The 20,561-nt window shown below is 37.5% G+C and overlaps 1 protein-coding gene across 1 annotated transcript in view; it reads right to left on the bottom strand.

The window, feature by feature from the left end:
- The window catches only part of LOC136241382 (uncharacterized), an 84,779-nt gene that overhangs the window by 7,794 nt on the left and 56,424 nt on the right, over window positions 1-20,561 (bottom strand). Inside the window, exons 32-40 of the mRNA XM_066032572.1 lie at window positions 18,683-19,546; window positions 16,658-16,845; window positions 16,551-16,605; window positions 14,576-14,764; window positions 14,269-14,442; window positions 8,785-10,371; window positions 7,426-7,613; window positions 4,489-4,546; window positions 118-981 (exon numbers count right to left, since the gene is read on the bottom strand). Coding sequence (XP_065888644.1) covers window positions 118-981; window positions 4,489-4,546; window positions 7,426-7,613; window positions 8,785-10,371; window positions 14,269-14,442; window positions 14,576-14,764; window positions 16,551-16,605; window positions 16,658-16,845; window positions 18,683-19,546 — 4,167 coding nt within the window. The remainder of the gene's footprint in view (window positions 1-117; window positions 982-4,488; window positions 4,547-7,425; window positions 7,614-8,784; window positions 10,372-14,268; window positions 14,443-14,575; window positions 14,765-16,550; window positions 16,606-16,657; window positions 16,846-18,682; window positions 19,547-20,561) is intronic.

Below are 20,561 nucleotides of genomic sequence, written 5' to 3'. Positions count from 1 at the left end.
AAAAACCTCGCTTCGTTCTGTTTTTAAAATCTATGAAGATCCTCATTCTAGGTCTCTAACCTACACTTAGCAAATAGTCGATACACATCTAACAAACAAGTTTGGTGTTTAACTCACGTATGCAAACACCGTTTACAGCATCTCCATAAAATCCATCAGCACACACTTCACAATTCTTTCCTGCTGTGTTATCAGCACAGTTTATACACCTCCCACTTCTTCTGCGACATCTGTTAGAATGTCCATTACACATACACATTCTACAAGGCCTGCCTCTGTTTGGTCTCCCAAAGTATCCTCCTATACACACTCCACATCTAAATCCACCACTACCAGCAGGACAATTGCTGTTCCATCCTACTACTGTAGTCGATACATTAAATGTTAACGTTCCATTGTTTGATAGTAATGATGTGTGCCTGATAAACATACTGACATTTTGGAACCTTGTCTGATTGTCTTGGGCATCATAACTAAATTCTATTCGTAGCCTACTACCAACTGCAGAAACTATTCCTGGAGACTCTTCTCTGAAGAACAACGTGAATGAATCAGAGTCAGAACCTCTTTGGTAGGCATTTCTGAAACTACCAGAACCATCAGCACTAAACCCTAACACTTCAACATCATCCAACTCAGTGGAGTTAATCAGTCCTGTATTTGTAAAAATCAATGTGTAAGTACGTCTTCGGTAGGTGAAAGTCACAGTCATTACAGAATCGTCTCCTATCACATCTATTATATTAGATGTAAATCCCACAGATACTGATGGTATTAGTAATGGTATGATACGATAATATTCCTCAAGATCATCTTCACTTGGCACATTTATAGTCCACAAGATTGGACGATCTTCTTCAGCTACAATTTCACGAGTAGCTTTTACAGTTGTTGAGGTTATTTCAGGACCCGTTAAGTTACCAACAGCACACACAACTGGGGTTGGAAGAGTCTCATTACCGACAGGAATAATAATAACATCTACAAAATTAGATAATATTCAGTGTGGTAATCACATTATGAACAACAGTTTTATACTGTCATATTGTGTTCTTGGATTGATGTAAAGTGTTAAACACACATGTTCGTTAGTAAGAGTGTGGTGTAGTGTGTGTACGTGCTTGTGTGGACAGAGCGCATGTGTTTCTGTTCAATGTTCAGTTGCTGTTGTTCCTAGATTAAGTTCACATTGCATCAGTCTATACCCAACTGTATTAATACGGACCCAGTTAACAAGGGAAGAAGTCACATATGAAGGATGATTAAATGTGAACATCTCTATCCATCTGGGTGAGCCCCAAATAGGGCAAAATTTGTCAAAAATCACACTTTGACTACATATCTTGCCCACTCAACTACCTAAATATAAAACAACTGTTAGATCCATAAAATATACGAGGTTATTGTTGTCAGGAGTTGTAAAATAAAACCAAAAGGTGCTAAGGCAATTAACATCAAGCTATGCAATTTTCACCATAAACATGAAGATGCAATGCCTGTATTGTGACAAGGGTAAAAATTGCAGTGTGTAGACAACAGCACTGCACAAAGCATCAAGTGTTTAAATTATTAGTGACCTCACCCAAACCTAATCACGGACAGGTGAGTTTGATTGAACTACAGACTGTCAGTAATCAGTTTAGCCAGACCCTTACCACTTTTTGCCAGGCTGAAATAAACTTTAAAAACTTCAAACTTGATGTTAAAATGCATTTATTTAATGACAACAATTTGATAGAAACAGACACAACACTTATCTGACCAGTCTGTCACCCAGAACAGCTTCATGTCCACTTTATACTTATCGAGTGCCTCTTAAAATAATTGGATTTGTTTCTCTTTGTAGCTACTTTGAAAACTTCCTTACAGTTAATCTCAAATGGTAAATTATGGAGGTGTTTTTCGGTCAGTATCAGTATCCAATTTTATCCCCAAGGGCGTAGCCAGATTTTTGGTGATGCCAGGGCCTAGCTGTATGCTAAAGACCAAACCTACTGACAATATCTCCAAGAGCGTAGCCAGGATTTTCTTGAAGGGGGTTCGGATTTCAAGTGAAATATTCTTGGCTGGGTGCTTCCCCCTAGACCACGTCTGAACGAAAAAATGATACACAAAATGTTTCCTTAGGCAGTAATATATAACATTAAAAAGTGCTGTTTGTGCATCTAGCTAGCTAAAACCTACACACTGCTATTTATGCAGCTTATAGAAACTATAAACCTATTGTAGCTAATACTTCACTTCCAGACAGCCAAGTTCAAATTTTCTAGCATACGGGAACCCTCCACATTCGAGTCCCTTAATTAGTTGGCAATACTTCCTTCCGGGTATACATTATTCTCAGTGGGCCCTTCTGTTGATGGTCAGTAACTTTAGACTTGCTTGTACTCCAATGTATTCAAGACATCACGTGCTTGCAACATGTGAAAAATAAACAAACCATTCATCTATCAACTATTCACAGTTTGTGTTCACCTGACACATGTATAACACGACCACTCAGTAGCTGCTGCCTTGTAATATGTCTGCCTCAACCAATCAACACTATTTCGCCATTTCCATTATGCATCACATGCACTACTGATCACATGATGCAATAGATTTCAATGATTTGCATTAGTTCAGCATTAATACAATGTGACCCTCAAGAGTAGTACAGAGAAGCGCTAGTGTGCAAGTAGCTACCGCAGAGCTCCAGGACTGTAAGATTTGATGTGATTTTTAGTTTTAAAATATTCTTCCTCTGAAAGGGGGGTTCATCTGAACCCCTTCCCCTCCCCTGGCTGCGTCCTTGATCTCCCCTCCACCAACTACACCTCCTTATTTATAACTACATATGTAGCTTGCTACACTGCTTTCTCTGATTGAATACTGAGACTGATATATCTCGATCTGACTGCTCTATTAGAGTATCTCGAATTATTGATGCCCGGGCATGGGCCCTGGTGGTCCGGGTTCTGGCTACACCCCTGTTTATCCCTAACAATCAACACTTGTCAAGTATGGTATGTACTACTCAAATGCAATGTTGTCTCGCGAGAGTATGAGCAATTTAAAAAAACCTTGCTAATTAAAAGGTATGGCACCTGTTTTGCTTATGAGTATTCATCTTGTTTATACTTGTACATGGAAAGGTGCCACAACCTTTAATTAGCAGGTTTTTAATTGCTCACGCTCTTGTGAGATGACGTTACATTTGAGCAGTATGTATCATAGCTAACTAGCTAACATTTTGCACACAATAGCTAATACAGCTCAAACCATAGAGCGTGAAACTTTCAAAGTTTGTTGACTCCAGACCAACAAGACTGCAAACCCTAACTATACTTCTGCTGCAGAAATAACAAGATGTCTACCTTTAAAATGGATGGGTATTTCTTGTTACTACGCCATGTAATTGTAATCACTATCTAAAGAAAGTGAGACCTACTTTTTTGTGCAATATATATACACACATGCGTGTGCGCACACATTCACACATACGCATGCTAGCACACACACACACACACACACACGCACGCACACACCACACACACACACGATTTGATTTTAAATTAACCTTTATGGTAATTGGTATAGCCAGCATGCATGCATGCACACACAAAAACAAAAGAAAGGCTTTCAGTTACCATTAACATGGTTATGCACCAGCACTAGGATGTCTGCGCGCTAATCAGGTGCTATAAATCAGAGCAGGCAAATCCAGGACCAGTAATATTCAGGAGACTGGACCATGTCTCACAAGTGTGGCTGAGCCTTTAACAACCACTATGTGAGCCATGGACAGTTGGCATATACTTCCCTGGTTAACACCAGGTACCCATTGCTATCACAACTGGGTGGGCAGCACACACACCAACACAAAAGCCTTTGGCAGCCATGCAAAACACAGCTCTTGCCACCCAGCAGACCAACACTGGGATGCCTGTGCACCACTTAGGTACTTGAATCTTGTGTAGGCAAATCCTGGACTAGTAACCCACAGGAGAACTATCTAGGTCTTACGGAGAGAGGCCACAGAATCCAAAGTTCCACAATGACCCTAACACCACTAAGCAAGACAAGAACAGTTGGGTATTTGCTTCCCTAGTAAGCACTAGGTACCCATTGATGTTACAGCTGGATGGATACTTTCACCAGGCCACCAGGTCCTCATTAATAGCTGGGTAGACTGGAGCAATGTGAGTAAAGTCTCTTACTCAAGGAAACAACAACACCAAATTGGCATAACTGAGCATCGAACCTGGAACCTTTCAATTACCAAGCCAATGCTCTAGCCACTTGACAATGCTGCCTCACATCACACACACACACACACACACACACACACACACACACACACACACACACACACACACACACACACACACACACACACAAACTAGATGACATACATGTGTAATACATTGCCAAGTATTTCACACACAACACACAATCGATACACATAATTATTCCTATAGTGTAGAATTAATACTACACATGACATACCAGCTTCTGAGCAATTGACACCAATCCATCCAGTCTGGCATAAACAGTCACCACTTTCCTAATATGTACCACAAAATGAAAGTTACTATATAGTAGTAGTACTCAATAACAAACCCATGTATACAGTGTACCATATATATATAGTGGGAAATTTTTGAAGGGTTTTCATTTGTGGTTTCTAAGAGGCCCTTCTCTTTAAAAATAATTCCCAAGTCCTGTTATTCTTCAAAAATAAATTCCCACATGTAAAAGTACCCCTCAAATTATACACCTTGCAATTGACTTTATGTGATCCAACATTTTCATGATTCATATATTCTTCGAATTTTAGTACTAAATGTTGCACCAATAGTTTGTAAGCAGCTGAACTAGAATGGCCATTGCTTGGAATAACTGCTGTCTACTGCTGTTCTAGCAAAGATTCTAGAATAGATATAATCAAACTGGTGGCTGATTAGAATTTACTCTATTTGAGACTCCCCCATTCTACCATCCAGTACAAGGGGGTAGGGGTTACTCCATCAAATTAATCATTTTTTGATAATTTGTGATGCAAATTTCTGTTTTATTGAAATCCACACTGTCTTTGAAATATCCACTCTTTGAAATTTAAAACCTTCACTTCTGTAAAATTTTCTGCTTCAAATGTAACCCACTATAACAATGGCAGTTTTGCTTGCCAAATAGATCAGCATATGGCTGCAAATAGTCTTACATTGGTACTTTTAAACAGGCAAATTTACCATACCTCAATCAAAGTTTTCTATATCAGGGGTTGATCTGTAGAGCAAGTATTATAGTCAATATCCTAGCTTATAGTCAATATCCTAGCTTATAGTTTCTTTGGCAGTGTAAACAGATGAAAGCACAAGAAGCACATGCGTTATTAAAAAAAGAGAGCTATATACCATAAATAGAATGCAAATGTATTTATAAGAGTCCTCAAACCCATTTGTGGCTGGATTTTTTGGTGGACTGTAATCACTACTTAAGTCTTGTCAGTATACCAACACTACCTGAACACTAAACTACCTGAACACTAAACTACTTAGTAATGTCAAAAAAATTGTTATGGATTCACAAATTCAGTATATTGTTTATATATTTACAAAGAACGCAACAAAGATGAAAATAATGTAAAAGGTTTTTTCTGGTTTTTATACATCAAAAATAGTTCTGGTAAGTATTTGAAAATCTTACTATCAACCCAAAGAAACAATCACATAAAACACTTTACACCTATTCTTACATGTAAAATTTAGCAGATTACAAAATAAACTTGTAACTAGGGACCTATCAATTATGCTAAGCATAATATCGTATTGCCTCGAATTACGGCCGGTCTCGTATAAACACCTTAGTCCCTGGGGATATACAGCATCATAACAAAAATAAACACTGGGTTTCGAATAAACGCTGGATCTCAAATAAACGTTTAGTGCAGTCATTATTCTTAACAATTCCGGGCAGAGTTATAAATGATGAAGTGAAGAACGTTTTATAGAGTTCCCTTTAAACTTGAATCTGTGAAATATACTGAAGTAAACATCAAGGAGAGTCCAGGAGAGTACAACACCAAGATATGAAGTTGACTCGTGAATGCTGATCAGGTATATAAATGCCAGTCTTGTATAGTCACCAGTCTCGTTTAGTAGCCGGGGTAAAAAGTTGCTTGAAAGAAATAAACGCCCATGCCATAATTCGAGACAATATGGTAGGTGCCTTAGAGTATTGAGCAGCATAATATGCACAATACTGTCATATATACTATAAATCCTAACTTGTCAAAATACATCACAGAAAAATACTTTAATAGAACAGTCAGTAACTCTAATTGTAGCTGACTGCTCTATTAGAGTATGCCAATCTTTCTGCAAAAAGTATTTAACAAGCAAGAATTTATTGTCTGTGCTTCAGCCACTTATTGTTTACTTATATAAAGCACAACATTCATTAATAAACATAGAAATTGAGGCTTAAATATTGAACATAATTTTGAGCATAATAGTCATAATTTTGAACGCTGCTCAAAAGCATAACAGGTAAAAACAAAAAGTATATTTGTGACCTGCTGAGCAAAAATCGGCCATTTTTGTAACATTCTATTTTGCAATAAAAATGTATTAAAATAAACTGAATAGAATACACAAATACACATGCTACATAAAACTTTATGCACATTTTATAACCACTTTGGTATGCACTGAAACAAAACTCAAATCAATAAACCTATGCACCATCAGATTGGCCTTTTCATGGAGAGTAAGCAAATTTTTGTTTTGTGTTTGTAGTGTACAATGTAAGGCACACGTTACAGATGCTTATTTACAAAGTGGCAGAAATAAAGTTTACCAATGTCATTTCATTGTTGGAATGGCCTTCTTCTTTATCCAGGGCAAACACTATACTTTTATTAATTTGCTAGTTTATGATGAACAGACTGAGCCAAACCCATCTTTGTAGCTTGTTTCAGTCATGAGTTATGAATGATTAAATAATTCATTTGTTGTACTGTTGCTGTAGAAATTGAATTTAATTCTGTTCCAACTGCTTAGTGCTATGGCTATTAATCACAAAAGGTTGAAACTTTGGCTGATAAAATGGAATTTGAGGAATGTGCATAAATGACCAGTTTTTGCTCAGTCCGTCACAATTGGTGGGTCCCTAGTACTTGCAACAATGAGCAAATTGTCCAATAATTCCAGAAATGGGTCCTCTGTGGATGTGTATATTTCAGGATAACCACACCATAATAAGAAGGACACAATAGCAGTGTAATTAGCTATGAGTCATTTAGTTTTAAAAAATCCACCATATGGCAGTTGCAGCCATGAATGGGTTAAGCTGTTTTAATTACTGAAAAATATTTGAGCAACACCAGAAGCATGTAATGGTCAGTGGCTGGTAATAATGTTCATCAACAATAGTGTTACTAACCTGTACACACTCTATAGTATTGTTAGGAACACATGTACAGATTCTACACTGGCCATCCTTTGGTCCCCAGAATCCTTCATTGATACAACTGTTACAAGTTCTGTTGGTGATACCATCATGACATTTACACTGTCCACTTTCTCTGTTACATGTCAGATCTTGAGATCCATCTTGATCACAATCACAAGCTACAGATATCAAATCATCAAAATATATTAACATACCATATATAGAAGTTAACACCTCAGTCTACTCTAACCCCTATACTATCATTACAAGTACGTACAAGGAGAAATTAGGATTTTAAGTTCAATTAGCTGTGGGGATCATAGAAAAAAGTAGGGAAATAAGGCAGGTTGCCTACACCTGCAGATGAACATTTAATCCTTACTTCAGTTTACATCCATGACTGAATAGGGATTAAATGTTCACTAATATATCTGCAAGTGTAGGTGACCTCCCTTGTTTCCCAACTTTTTCCTACGATCCCTATAGCTAATCAAACTTAAAATTCCTAATTTTTCCTTATACTTGTTTGTTTACTTTTTTGTAACATTACTCTACCCTTGCATACCACATCAAAAGAAAGGATGGTGCCAGAAGTAATGTTTTAGTCTGAACACGCACTCCAGCTATCAATTACTGACTCAAAAGTAAAGTGGCTATTACGCTTTGCTTTCAGTTATGTTCAGCCCATTACACAGCGTTATAAACGAAGAACAATATCACAAGCGCAATCAATCACCACGGAAGTTTACAAATGTACAGAAGCCATGCATCGCGCTAAAGCAAATCGACACCTTGGGCAGTCAGTAAAAAGAAATGGGACACAAAGGAGGACAAAGGTAAGTCCATGATGTACATACTGCAGTATGCCAAAAGCCACATCTCAGGATGAAGTGATGTCAAAATAGTGAAAAAATCAAGCCTGTAGCCTTAGCCGTGATTCAGTTATGCTTGCCTGAAGGCATGCATGCAGGCAGGCAGGCAGACAGGCAGGCAGGCAGGCAGGCAGGCAGGCAGGCAGGCAGGCAGGCAGGCAGGCAGGCAGGCAGGCAGGCAGGCAGGCAGGCAGGCAGGCAGGCAGGCAGGCAGGCAGGCAGGCAGGCAGGCAGGCAGGCAGGCAGGCAGGCTGGCAGTCAGTTCAAAATTCCATTAAATAATTGTTTTAAAAGTTTGTAACAATCTATTGAAAGCATTAGGGTCTTACTTACAAAGGAACTCTTGGGTTTGGTTATACCTAACCAATAGTGCCAGGATGGCATTTTTTTGGGTGATATTTCTGGCTAGAAAAACAAACCTCTAGTATACAGTACTACCTTACACACTCCTAGTATGTATTGGTAATATACAACTCACATTTACAAACATCATTTACAGCATCTCCATAATACAGGTCAGCACAAAATTGACAATTTCTTCCTTTAGTGTTGTCACCACACCCAATACATCTTCCACTTCGTCTGCGACATCTGTCAGAGTGTCCATTACACCTACACCTTCTACATGGCCTGTTTCTCTTTGGTCTTCCAAAGTATCCTCCTTGACAAACTCGACATCTATACCCACCACTTCCCTCTGGACAACTACTGTTCCAGTTCTTTAACGTACTTGATAGATTAAATGATAAAGTGTTATTGTCTATACTTAATGAAGTATGGTTCATTGTTAAACAGACATCTTGGAACCTCGGCTTATCATCCTTGTTGTCATAGGTAAACTCTAGTCGCAGCCTGTGTCGTCCAATAGTTGTCGTAGCAAATACTTTACCAGGAGTGTCTTCTTTGAATAACAGAATATAGGAACGACCACGAGAGTCTCTGCTGAAGGTCTCTAGGAGACTACCACTACCCTCTGTGTTGAACCGTAACACTTCAAGATTGTCATATTCTGTGGAGTCAACAATTCCCACACTTGTAAAACCCAATACAAATGTGTGATCATCAGTCTGTAGTGTTGCATTCACAAAGAAGTTTTCACCCATCACATCGACTACATCTGATGAAAATGCCAGAGAAACTGGTGATATCAGTAATGGTATAATACGATAATATTCCTCCACTTCACTGCCACTTGGAATATTTATTTGCCAGAGAGTTGGACGATCATCCTCAAATACAATTTCACGAGCAGCCTTTATAGTTGTGAAGTCTATGTAAGGAGTTGTTAGGTTACCAGCAGCACACACGGCTGGTGTCGGAAGGAGACGCAGCAATGAACTAGTTGATGTAAACCTCAGAGTACTCCCATCATCTTCTACTGAAACATTTGATTGGTCAATTCCAAATTGTCGATCATCAAAGGGTACTTCATCTGTAGTTGGTGAGTAGTTGAACATCACAGATAGAGGGATGTCATCATCACCAATGTTACCAGACATTATCACCCTCCCTGGTTCATATTCTTCTACGTAATAACTGTAACTTACTGTGGACAAGTCAGCAGGATATGTTGTTAGATCAAAGTCACCAAATGCCACTGCTCCAAAATTCACAGTTGTTATGCTACCATTAGTGGTTAAGCCAGTACCAGTAATGTTTAGTGTAAAAGAAGTGTCATTACTTGTAACCATGGCTACAGAAGAGAATAGTCCATTAAAGAAGTTAGCATTAACACTTTCATCAGTGGTGAGGAATTGTAGTGATGGTAGTAAAGACACTGGAAACAATACACCATAGTTGGTCAAGTTAACTCCTTCAGGTACTGTGATCTCCCATTGAACATCTTCACTTCCATCCAACAGATAAGTGATCTTTACTGGTACAGGTGGTAAACCAATATCAGGTCCACTAACTTGTCCACTGATAATCAGAGTTGGTGGAGGAGGTGACGGGGTAGGTGTCACTAATGAAGTGGTCATAACAAGACTAATTGATGTAGGTACGTCAGAGGTGGTAGGGCTGGGAGTTGGAGTTGGACTAATCGACGTGGTGGTAATTCCTAACACTGTACAAGAACAATGTATCACATAATAAATACCAACTACTTATTCTATTGGTTAACATAGTCTCGTTTGGTCTAAATTGATAGCTAAACTCTCTTTGAAAGCAATTGCATATTTGGACACAACCAATAGTACCCTACTTGCCATTAAAAGAAATATGTGACCTGCTGAGCAAAAAACCGACCACTTTGCATTTTCCTCAAACTTCTTTTCATGCTTCCCTTGTACCTATATAGATGAAAAACTAGCAAGGTATTAAAGCTGAGCCTCCTAATGTGGTAAATACTTATGGAATTATACAGTGAAACCTGTTAATCAGGACACTTGATAACCTGTTAATCAGGATACTTGGTAACCTGTATAATCAGGATACTTGATAACCTGTATAATCAGGACACTTGATAACCTGTTAATCAGGATACTTGATAACCTGTTAATCAGGATACTTGGTAACCTGTTAATCAGGATACTTGATAACCTGTTAATCAGGACATTTGATAACCTGTTAATCAGGAAACTTGATAACCTGTTAATCAGGACACTTGATAACCTGTTAATCAGGATACTTGATAACCTGTTAATCAGGATACTTGGTAACCTGTTAATCAGGATACTTGGTAACCTGTTAATCAGGACACTTGATAACCTGTTAATCAGGATACTTGGTAACTTGTTAATCAGGATACTTGATAACCTGTTAATCAGGACACTTGATAACCTGTTAATCAGGAAACTTGATAACCTGTTAATCAGGACACTTGATAACCTGTTAATCAGGATACTTGATAACGTGTTAATCAGGATACTTGGTAACCTGTTAATCAGGATACTTGGTAACCTGTTAATCAGGATACTTGGTAACCTGTTAATCAGGATACTTGGTAACCTGTTAATCAGGATACTTGGTAACCTGTTAATCAGGACACTTGATAACCTGTTAATCAGGATACTTGGTAACTTGTTAATCAGGAAACTTGATAACCTGTTAATCAGGACACTTGATAACCTGTTAATCAGGACACCTGATAACCTGTTAATCAGGATACTTGATAACGTGTTAATCAGGATACTTGGTAACGTGTTAATCAGGATACTTGGTAACCTGTTAATCAGGATACTTGGTAACCTGTTAATCAGGACACTTGATAACCTGTTAATCAGGATACTTGGTAACTTGTTAATCAGGATACTTGATAACATTTAATCAGGAAACTTGATAACCTGTTAATCAGGACACTTGATAACCTGTTAATCAGGATACTTGATAACGTGTTAATCAGGATACTTGGTAACCTGTTAATCAGGATACTTGGTAACCTGTTAATCAGGATACTTGGTAACCTGTTAATCAGGATACTTGGTAACCTGTTAATCAGGATACTTGGTAACCTGTTAATCAGGATACTTGTTAACCTGTTAATCAGGACACTTGATAACCTGTTAATCAGGATACTTGGTACTTAGCATGCAAACTGACCTGACAATGACATGCTTGGTTGGTCCCAAGGTGTCCCTAATGCACAGGTTTCACTGTAATGACAACCAACAGTGGAGGATCTAGAAATTTTAAAGGATTTCTGAAACTGAATAAAATATATTATGATTAGGGATTGAGGAATGCCTCCAATAAAATTTTAGAGGCTCTTATATTGAACTATTACCTACTTTTAGTTAACAATTGCATGCTTTAAATTGTGAACTAATTGTAGGGCAATAGTTGTGCAGCTTACTTTATTAGCTATAGAGTTGTTACTTGACTGCTCTATTAGAGCATCTTGATCACTTAATGCAGTGGGAGGTGAGTATTACTGCTAGCATAATTAGTGGCATAATGGGTAAGCATTGAACACAACACCAACACCAAAGGTACAAATTTTGTGCACCTGAGCATGATGTTATTGAAGCTTGATACAAATTGGGATAGTCCAATAGAAAGAGGTAAACACAGTGAAAGTTCTCAGCTACTTGTGAAGGTGAAGGATGATTAAAGATCATATAACAATCACCATGTATCACAGAGAACGTTCACATATATACATACTCAGGCAAAATACAGTTTTATTAAAGACTATATTTGGGGCAGTCGGGCACAAATCAGCATGACTGGAGCATAATAATGGAAATTTTGGAACACTGCTCAAAAGCACAACAGGCTCAAGCCAAATGATGAGTTAGGGGTTGTACTCTCAGTGTTCTTACTCATTTAGAACCATTAATGAGTATATATATATTAAACTTTGTGTTCACATGTTGTATAGTTATTATTTTAGGTGATTGTTATTAGATACGTATGAACAATTAGAAATTTTACAATCCAGTAGGGATGATTACAGTGAATAGTATTTAAACAAGGGTGATCACTATTTAAAATACAAATTTAAGCACTTTTGATCCCTACTAGCTTATAAACTTTGTGAGTTCTTCTTGCATTTGTTTGCAATGTAAAGTAGTTCATAAATGAATTTCTATAATACCACATCAAAGAAAACAATGGTGCAAGGTTGAAATTGGATGAAAACACATGTAGCAACACATACTACTAAATACTACTACACAAAGTATTTGCTTAGCCTGATTTTTGACTCATTAAAGCAAAAAGTGAAGCTACTAGGACTGTTGAAAGTGTGGTGAAGAGTCACTGATAATGGGCTGTTATACCCTCTAAAACATTTCTTACAATCGTTTTCATTCAGTGATTATTGTTGTTAAAGCACTATACAAGCTATGCTGGTTAACCATAGAATTGCATAAAAATAATCTTATATTGGAAACCAGTATGCTTTTGCGTCTAACCTGAATATCTCTCAAACGGCTGGCCTCATCTTTGCAAAACTTCTGTGAAATGGAGTTATCCAAGGACTGCACATTCCATAAAAATTTTACAAAGAACCAACGAGGCATTATGGAGTTACACACAAAATTGTACTTTGTGCCAATAATTGCTCAATCACGAAGTACAGTTGCCGATAATTGGTGCATGATAGGCATTGTGATTTTCCTTATAACAAGATGCTCACTTATGTAAGATAATTAAAATTTGGTGCGTTAAGATACGAAGGACTGCTCTGTTATATGGTTCAAACCGGAAGTTCATACGTCATTGAATTAAGGAATTACAATTGTGTGATGAAATGGTGCCAATAATTGGTGACTTACGCTACATAAACCCAAGATGTGTGCATTGTTCTTATTGCAGTATACTTCAAAAGGCTCATGGGCACATGTCCAGCCAAAAAGCAACATCTTTTGTAAAACCAAAATACTAGTCATCATTTAGGTACACTTATCTATAACTCTGAAGTTTGGACTTGACTATATATCCAATATTCCTGGCTGGAAAACATTCAGTATATACTGATATTAAGTGCTGTTACAATAATTACAATGTACCAAGTAAATATAGTTTTCATTTTAAATTAAGTTAAATCATATTGCTTTAACCAAAACATTTTCAATTTCCAAGTCATAATTATTACACTAGGTGTGTAGTTTGAGTTTTAAAATCACCAACAGCTAATTCCTAATCAAATGGGTACAAACACATAGCTACCTTTAAGTTGCATCGCAATAAGTCTGATATGAACACACAAAATCTTAGGGTGGAAATATTTGGCAGTTTGAGGTACACCATGCTGCAATTATACAACTTAGTGTAAGTTTTAGCCATTTGATTAGAAACTAGCTGGTAATGACAACCACTGGTTTACATATCTCTTCACCATAAAATGGAATGTGTTAAGAACACTGTCTGTACCTTATCCTAATCCTAAACATGTACTTGGACACTTTACACCTCATTTAATATTCTGTCATTAATGACAACACTGTAAAACTCAAAGGGTATATCTCGTAATAGCTATTGTCAGGGATGCATACAACAGCAAAATTAATAATATTACCTTGTTCGCACTCAGCCTCAGTATCATTCCAGTTTCCATCACTCTGACAGGTCCTAGTGTCACTACCAGTTAGCTCATAACCATCATCACATGTGAAGGAACATGTGTCTCCATAAACATTACCAGTACAGTCAATTACTCCATTATCAGGACCATCAAGTGGTGGACATGATACTGAAGAGAGGAATAGTGATATTGTAATAGCTGATATATACACAACGGAAAATTGTAGTAAAGTAGACCAAGACACATGGTAGTGTATCTTGTAGCCATAATATTCACATGAATAATGGTACCCCACACTGACCTCTATCACAAGTAGGATCACTACCAGACCAGCTACCATCATTATCACATTGTCTACTAATACTATCACTTGGTTCAAACCCATCATCACATGTTAGGGTACAAGTATCTCCAACAACATGAGCTCCATCACCTCCCATTGTACAATTATATGAACCATCATCAGGTGTAGTCAGTGGTGGACATGTTACTATAATAATGATAGTGATGTGTAATACATCGATAATATCATGTATCATAATTAATTTCTATATTGTGATAAAATTTTATATCATGATATTATTGTTACACATAATGGTTTGGTACTTTTACACAAAGTTTACTAGAAAATGATGTTTAAGTAATAGTTGTAACACGGGCATGAGGACTTTGCCCTGATATGTATGCCCGACTGCCTGAGGCCCGAGGGCATACATACTAGGTGAAGCCTGAATGCCCTGTGTTACAGCTAATATGTAACACTTACTGTAGAGTCGGGTTGTTAAGCGCATGCATTTGTTAAGCGCATACACATTTCTTGTAACTAACCATGGATGATAAATGCACAGGAAAATGCTACGCACAGCAAGAAATATCAAGAAAAGCTGAGAGTACTGAAAAATTAATGTGTCTTCAAGCGTTTACGTCCCCCTTGAGGTCTCCCTTCACTATCTATACAGCAAATCAGCCATCTGGATAGTGATAATCTTGTTTATCACAAAGGATTTCACCCAGAAATGGGGTCAAATATTCTTACACACTGGCGTGGCGACTATTAACTACTCTGACAACGTGGTGATTCCATGTTACACTCACCACAATTATTTATTAGGCGTATGCGCCTAACAGATAGTATGATTTTTACAAAAAGTTTTTTCTGAAAATTATAAACGCATGCGCTTATGCATACCTAAAATTTTTGATTGTGGGTCAGCAACTAGTACATTCTGGTTACGTTCGGTTACGATGAATGGGTATATCCTAGAGATATCACGGAGAATTTGAGGTACAACGTATGGCTCATTTTCATTGATGTTTAAGCTTTAAATAGTCTCGAATTCTTTAGCTGGTTGCTGTATTAGAGTATTTCATTTTAATGTGACTGCTTTATTAGAGTAAATAATATTCAGTGACTGTTCTATTAGAGTTTCTGACTGCTCTATTAGAGTATCTCGATTTTTTAAACGGAATTGTGCAATCTGCTGATTTTCACTTATATTAACACCTCAAAATGCTAGCATAATTCCTGATTCCCACACATACCTATTATGCCCTAAATTATGCTGGCATAATCGCCGCATCATATCCCTATCTGTGGTAAGATTCTATCAGGAGAGTCTCAAATAGTTACACACATGTTTCACTCAAGCTCCAGCTCGAATTTGGAAGTTCTTTAAATTAGTTAAAGCATTGCTTTGCTCATGCTATATGAATAATATAGCACGAAAAGAGTGGGCAAGAGACAAGTACAGCGTGAGGCAAAAGCACTCATGGCAATGCTTTAACTATTATTATTATCATTAGAGCTTTAAAATCTTATCCAGAGCATTTTATAACAAATACATACTATTATAGAACAGTTGGAATAATCTAAAACAAAATTAGTTCATTATAAAGAGAGATTACCTATTGTACAATGAGTGTGATAGGGATGGGCTATTATTTGGTTATCATGATATTAATGTGATTACACATTTTGTTGGCAATAATTGACATGGTCTAATTTTCATCAACTGGTGGTGATATCAAGGAACCAGTACAGTCTCATCATTTCATTATTAGTATTAACATGTAGTTATTGTCCTTGTTCATTGTAAAGCCTATAGCTGGTCACCTCTTATGTGAGCACCAGTGTAGTATAATGATCTGAAACATATGCTGCAAGTTATAATGGTATATGGTGTGAAACCACTTATCTCAAAACTGCTTAAATGCAAACTTTGGATAAGTTTCCCAAGATTCATTCACAATGAAGAACACTATTATAAGTGACTCACGTTTAGAACAATCATTTCCAGTCCATCCACTTCTACAGTTACACTTTCCAGTTCTCTACAGTGTTAACATCACAACATGTACACTAGTCACTACTAACAACTCTCACCCTAACACACTCCAAAGTGTTTTCAGGATTACATCTACATCTTCTACACCTTCCGTTAAGTGGTCCCCAGAATCCTTCTCGGATACAAGTGTCACAAGTTCTGTTAGTGATACCATCATAACAAGGACACTGTCCAGTCTTTTTGTTGCATTGTCTGTTACGAGATCCCTCAGGGTCACATTCACAAGCTGTGAAACAACATTAAGTCAGTTTGTACAACAGTCTGTTGATGAATACACTAAACTATACACACATGAGAAGTGTATAAACACTACTTATATCCCAGTGTGTGAGAGGATCAAAGTGCTACACTAGGTGACAACTAACTTATCATCCAGTGAATGGGTTGCCAATTAGTGCATGAGAACAAATCTTGAAGTCAGCCATGTTGTGCAAGCAGAGAGAGGATGACTAGGTAAGAGTACTTAGATAATGTGTAGCAACTTAGAGTGGCCATGATGTTTGTTTGTGCTACATGAGTCACTTCCACTAAATTCACTTAATGATGGTTTGCAGGTTGTGTTTCATACTGGGATATCATACTGAGTTATATCCCTTTGGCAATGCTAATGCAGTATCACTCTCACCCTTGGACTGAGGTGATAACTATGACATTGCCCTTGTACTGGGCCGTAGCTGTAACTTAAACAAATTGAAATTACTACGATGGACAACATAATTATTGGGGTCTTCTGTGCATGTGATTTTCATTTGCTTAAATCCATATGACCAATTGATTGACTGATAGACCTCGAAACACAAACTTGTTTGGAATTTAGTAACCTGAAAGGCTGTGTCTGTCTGAGGGCTCTAAATTACATGGAATCCTGTATATTTCGAAGAACTCATTGAACTTTGACAGCTTCTTGTAAACGCTTAAATGCCCACACATTTGCGCAACGTTTGAATGTTACAGGCATGTCAATGAAGTGTTTTACAAGCTTATAAACTTATTGTTTAGTGTAAGTTTATAAATTAGAAGATGGTATGCATAATATGCTTTGATCTTTGGGGGATAATGAGGTCTTTAAAATCCACTAAGAGACCTGCTAGCAGGTTCTTAAAATGGTTAGTAACCTGCTAGCAGAAAAGACCTCAAGCATCACAAATCTCACTTTCAATCATTGATTTGCAATGCTCCCTCCAAGCATAATTAGGCTGATAGCCTGCAGTGGGTGACCAGTGGGTGACCAGTCACCCAGGCCAACATGTGGTTAACCACTCTATTCATTTTATAGGCATGCTTAAAAGAATTCGATTATGGGAGGTACAATCTAACGTTGTACGTACGTTTGTCATGATGAACGGAGAAGTCCAAAAATATCATGGAAAATTCTGTTTAGTGCCCATCTGTTTCTAGAGTGTTTTATGGCTGTTTTCGTCATCTATTAAACTATGGATGGACTTTACCAAGAGCTAACTAGGTAAGCTTCCTTGTAGAACGTTATTTTTCACTACGTGTAATGTGGCTGTGGTCCATATTAGAAACTGTGCCTGTTCTTCGTGCTACTGTGGCGCCACTGTAGGCACAACTTGTGATAACTCGATCCCATCGTATAAATCCACACAAGCTACTTCTTAGACACACGTGTTCTTTACACTGCTGTGATGCCATAGGCACTGGCTATACCGCTAACCCGGCTCAACATTACTGATCACTGCCGTTTCCCAGCTGTGCCAGATCCAATTAGTCTAACTTGCGAAAGGAAGCGGTGCAAGCTTTCGATTTTTTTCAACACTTCAACAAAAACATGTTCAGTCCTCCATGATTATTATTTTTAATATTGCACGACGATGTCAATACAACATATAACCCAATCCCACAATGATTCCACCTATATGCCCATATATAATGCATACATTTTATAAGTCGATTAGAGACCACGCCCTTGGATCTTCGTGTATTTTAAAAACCTCGCTTCGCTCAGTTTTTAAAATCTATGAAGATCCTTATTCTAGGTCTCTAACCTACACTTAGCAAATAGTCAATATACATCTAACAGACAAGTTTGGTGTTTAACTCACGTATGCAAACACCGTTTACAGCATCTCCATAAAATCCATCAGAACACACTTCACAATTCTTTCCTGCTGTGTTATCAGCACAGTTTATACACCTCCCACTTCTTCTGCGACATCTGTTAGAATGTCCATTACACATACACATTCTACAAGGCCTGCCTCTGTTTGGTCTCCCAAAGTATCCTCCTATACACACTCCACATCTAAATCCACCACTACCAGCAGGACAATTGCTGTTCCATCCTTCTACTGTAGTCGATACATTAAATGTTAACGTTCCATTGTTTGATAGTAATGATGTGTGCTTGATAAACAGACTGACATTTTGGAACCTTGTCTGATTGTCTTGGGCATCATAACTAAATTCTATTCGTAGCCTACTACCAACTGCAGCAACTATTCCTGGAGACTCTTCTCTGAAGAACAACATGAATGAATCAGAGTCAGAACCTCTTTGGTAGGCATTTCTGAAACTACCAGAACCATCAGCACTAAACCCTAACACTTCAACATCATCCAACTCAGTGGAGTTAATCAGTCCTGTATTTGTAAAAATCAATGTGTAAGTACGTCTTCGGTAGGTGAAAGTCACAGTCATTACAGAATCGTCTCCTATCACATCTATTATATTAGATGTAAATCCCACAGATACTGATGGTATTAGTAATGGTATGATACGATAATATTCCTCAAGATCATCTTCACTTGGCACATTTATAGTCCACAAGATTGGACGATCTTCTTCAGCTACAATTTCACGAGTAGCTTTTACAGTTGTTGAGGTTATTTCAGGACCCGTTAAGTTACCAACAGCACACACAACTGGGGTTGGAAGAGTCTCATTACCGACAGGAATAATAATAACATCTACAAAATTAGATAAAATTCAGTGTGGTAATCACATTATGAACAACAGTTTTATACTGTCATATTGTGTTCTTGGATTGATGTAAAGTGTTAAACACACATGTTCGTTAGTAAGAGTGTGGTGTAGTGTGTGTACGTGCTTGTGTGGACAGAGCGCATGTGTTTCTGTTCAATGTTCAGTTGCTGTTGTTCCTAGATTAAGTTCACATTGCATCAGTCTATACCCAACTGTATTAATACGGACCCAGTTAACAAGGGAAGAAGTCACATATGAAGGATGATTAAATGTGAACATCTCTATCCATCTGGGTGAGCCCCAAATAGGGCAAAATTTGTCAAAAATCACACTTTGACTACATATCTTGCCCACTCAACTACCTAAATATAAAACAACTGTTAGATCCATAAAATATACGAGGTTATTGTTGTCAGGAGTTGTAAAATAAAACCAAAAGGTGCTAAGGCAATTAACATCAAGCTATGCAATTTTCACCATAAACATGAAGATGCAATGCCTGTATTGTGACAAGGGTAAAAATTGCAGTGTGTAGACAACAGCACTGCACAAAGCATCAAGTATTTAAATTATTAGTGACCTCACCCAAACCTAATCACGGACAGGTGAGTTTGATTGAACTACAGACTGTCAGTAATCAGTTTAGCCAGACCCTTACCACTTTTTGCCAGGCTGAAATAAACTTTAAAAACTTCAAACTTGATGTTAAAATGCATTTATTTAATGACAACAATTTGATAGAAACAGACACAACACTTATCTGACCAGTCTGTCACCCAGAACAGCTTCATGTCCACTTTATACTTATCGAGTGCCTCTTAAAATAATTGGATTTGTTTCTCTTTGTAGTTACTTTGAAAACATTCCTTACAGTTAATCTAAAATAGTAAGTTATGGAGGTGCTTTTCGGTCAGTATCAGTGTCCAATAATTTATCCCTAACAATCAACACTTGTCAAGTATGGTACGTACCACTCAAATGCAACGTTGTCTTGTAAGA

Source organism: Dysidea avara, chromosome 12 (genome assembly GCF_963678975.1).
Source record: "Dysidea avara chromosome 12, odDysAvar1.4, whole genome shotgun sequence".
Taxonomy (NCBI): Eukaryota; Metazoa; Porifera; class Demospongiae; order Dictyoceratida; family Dysideidae; genus Dysidea; species Dysidea avara.
The sequence above is the reverse complement of the archived record's forward strand: the minus strand, read 5'-3'. Positions and strand labels throughout refer to the sequence as shown.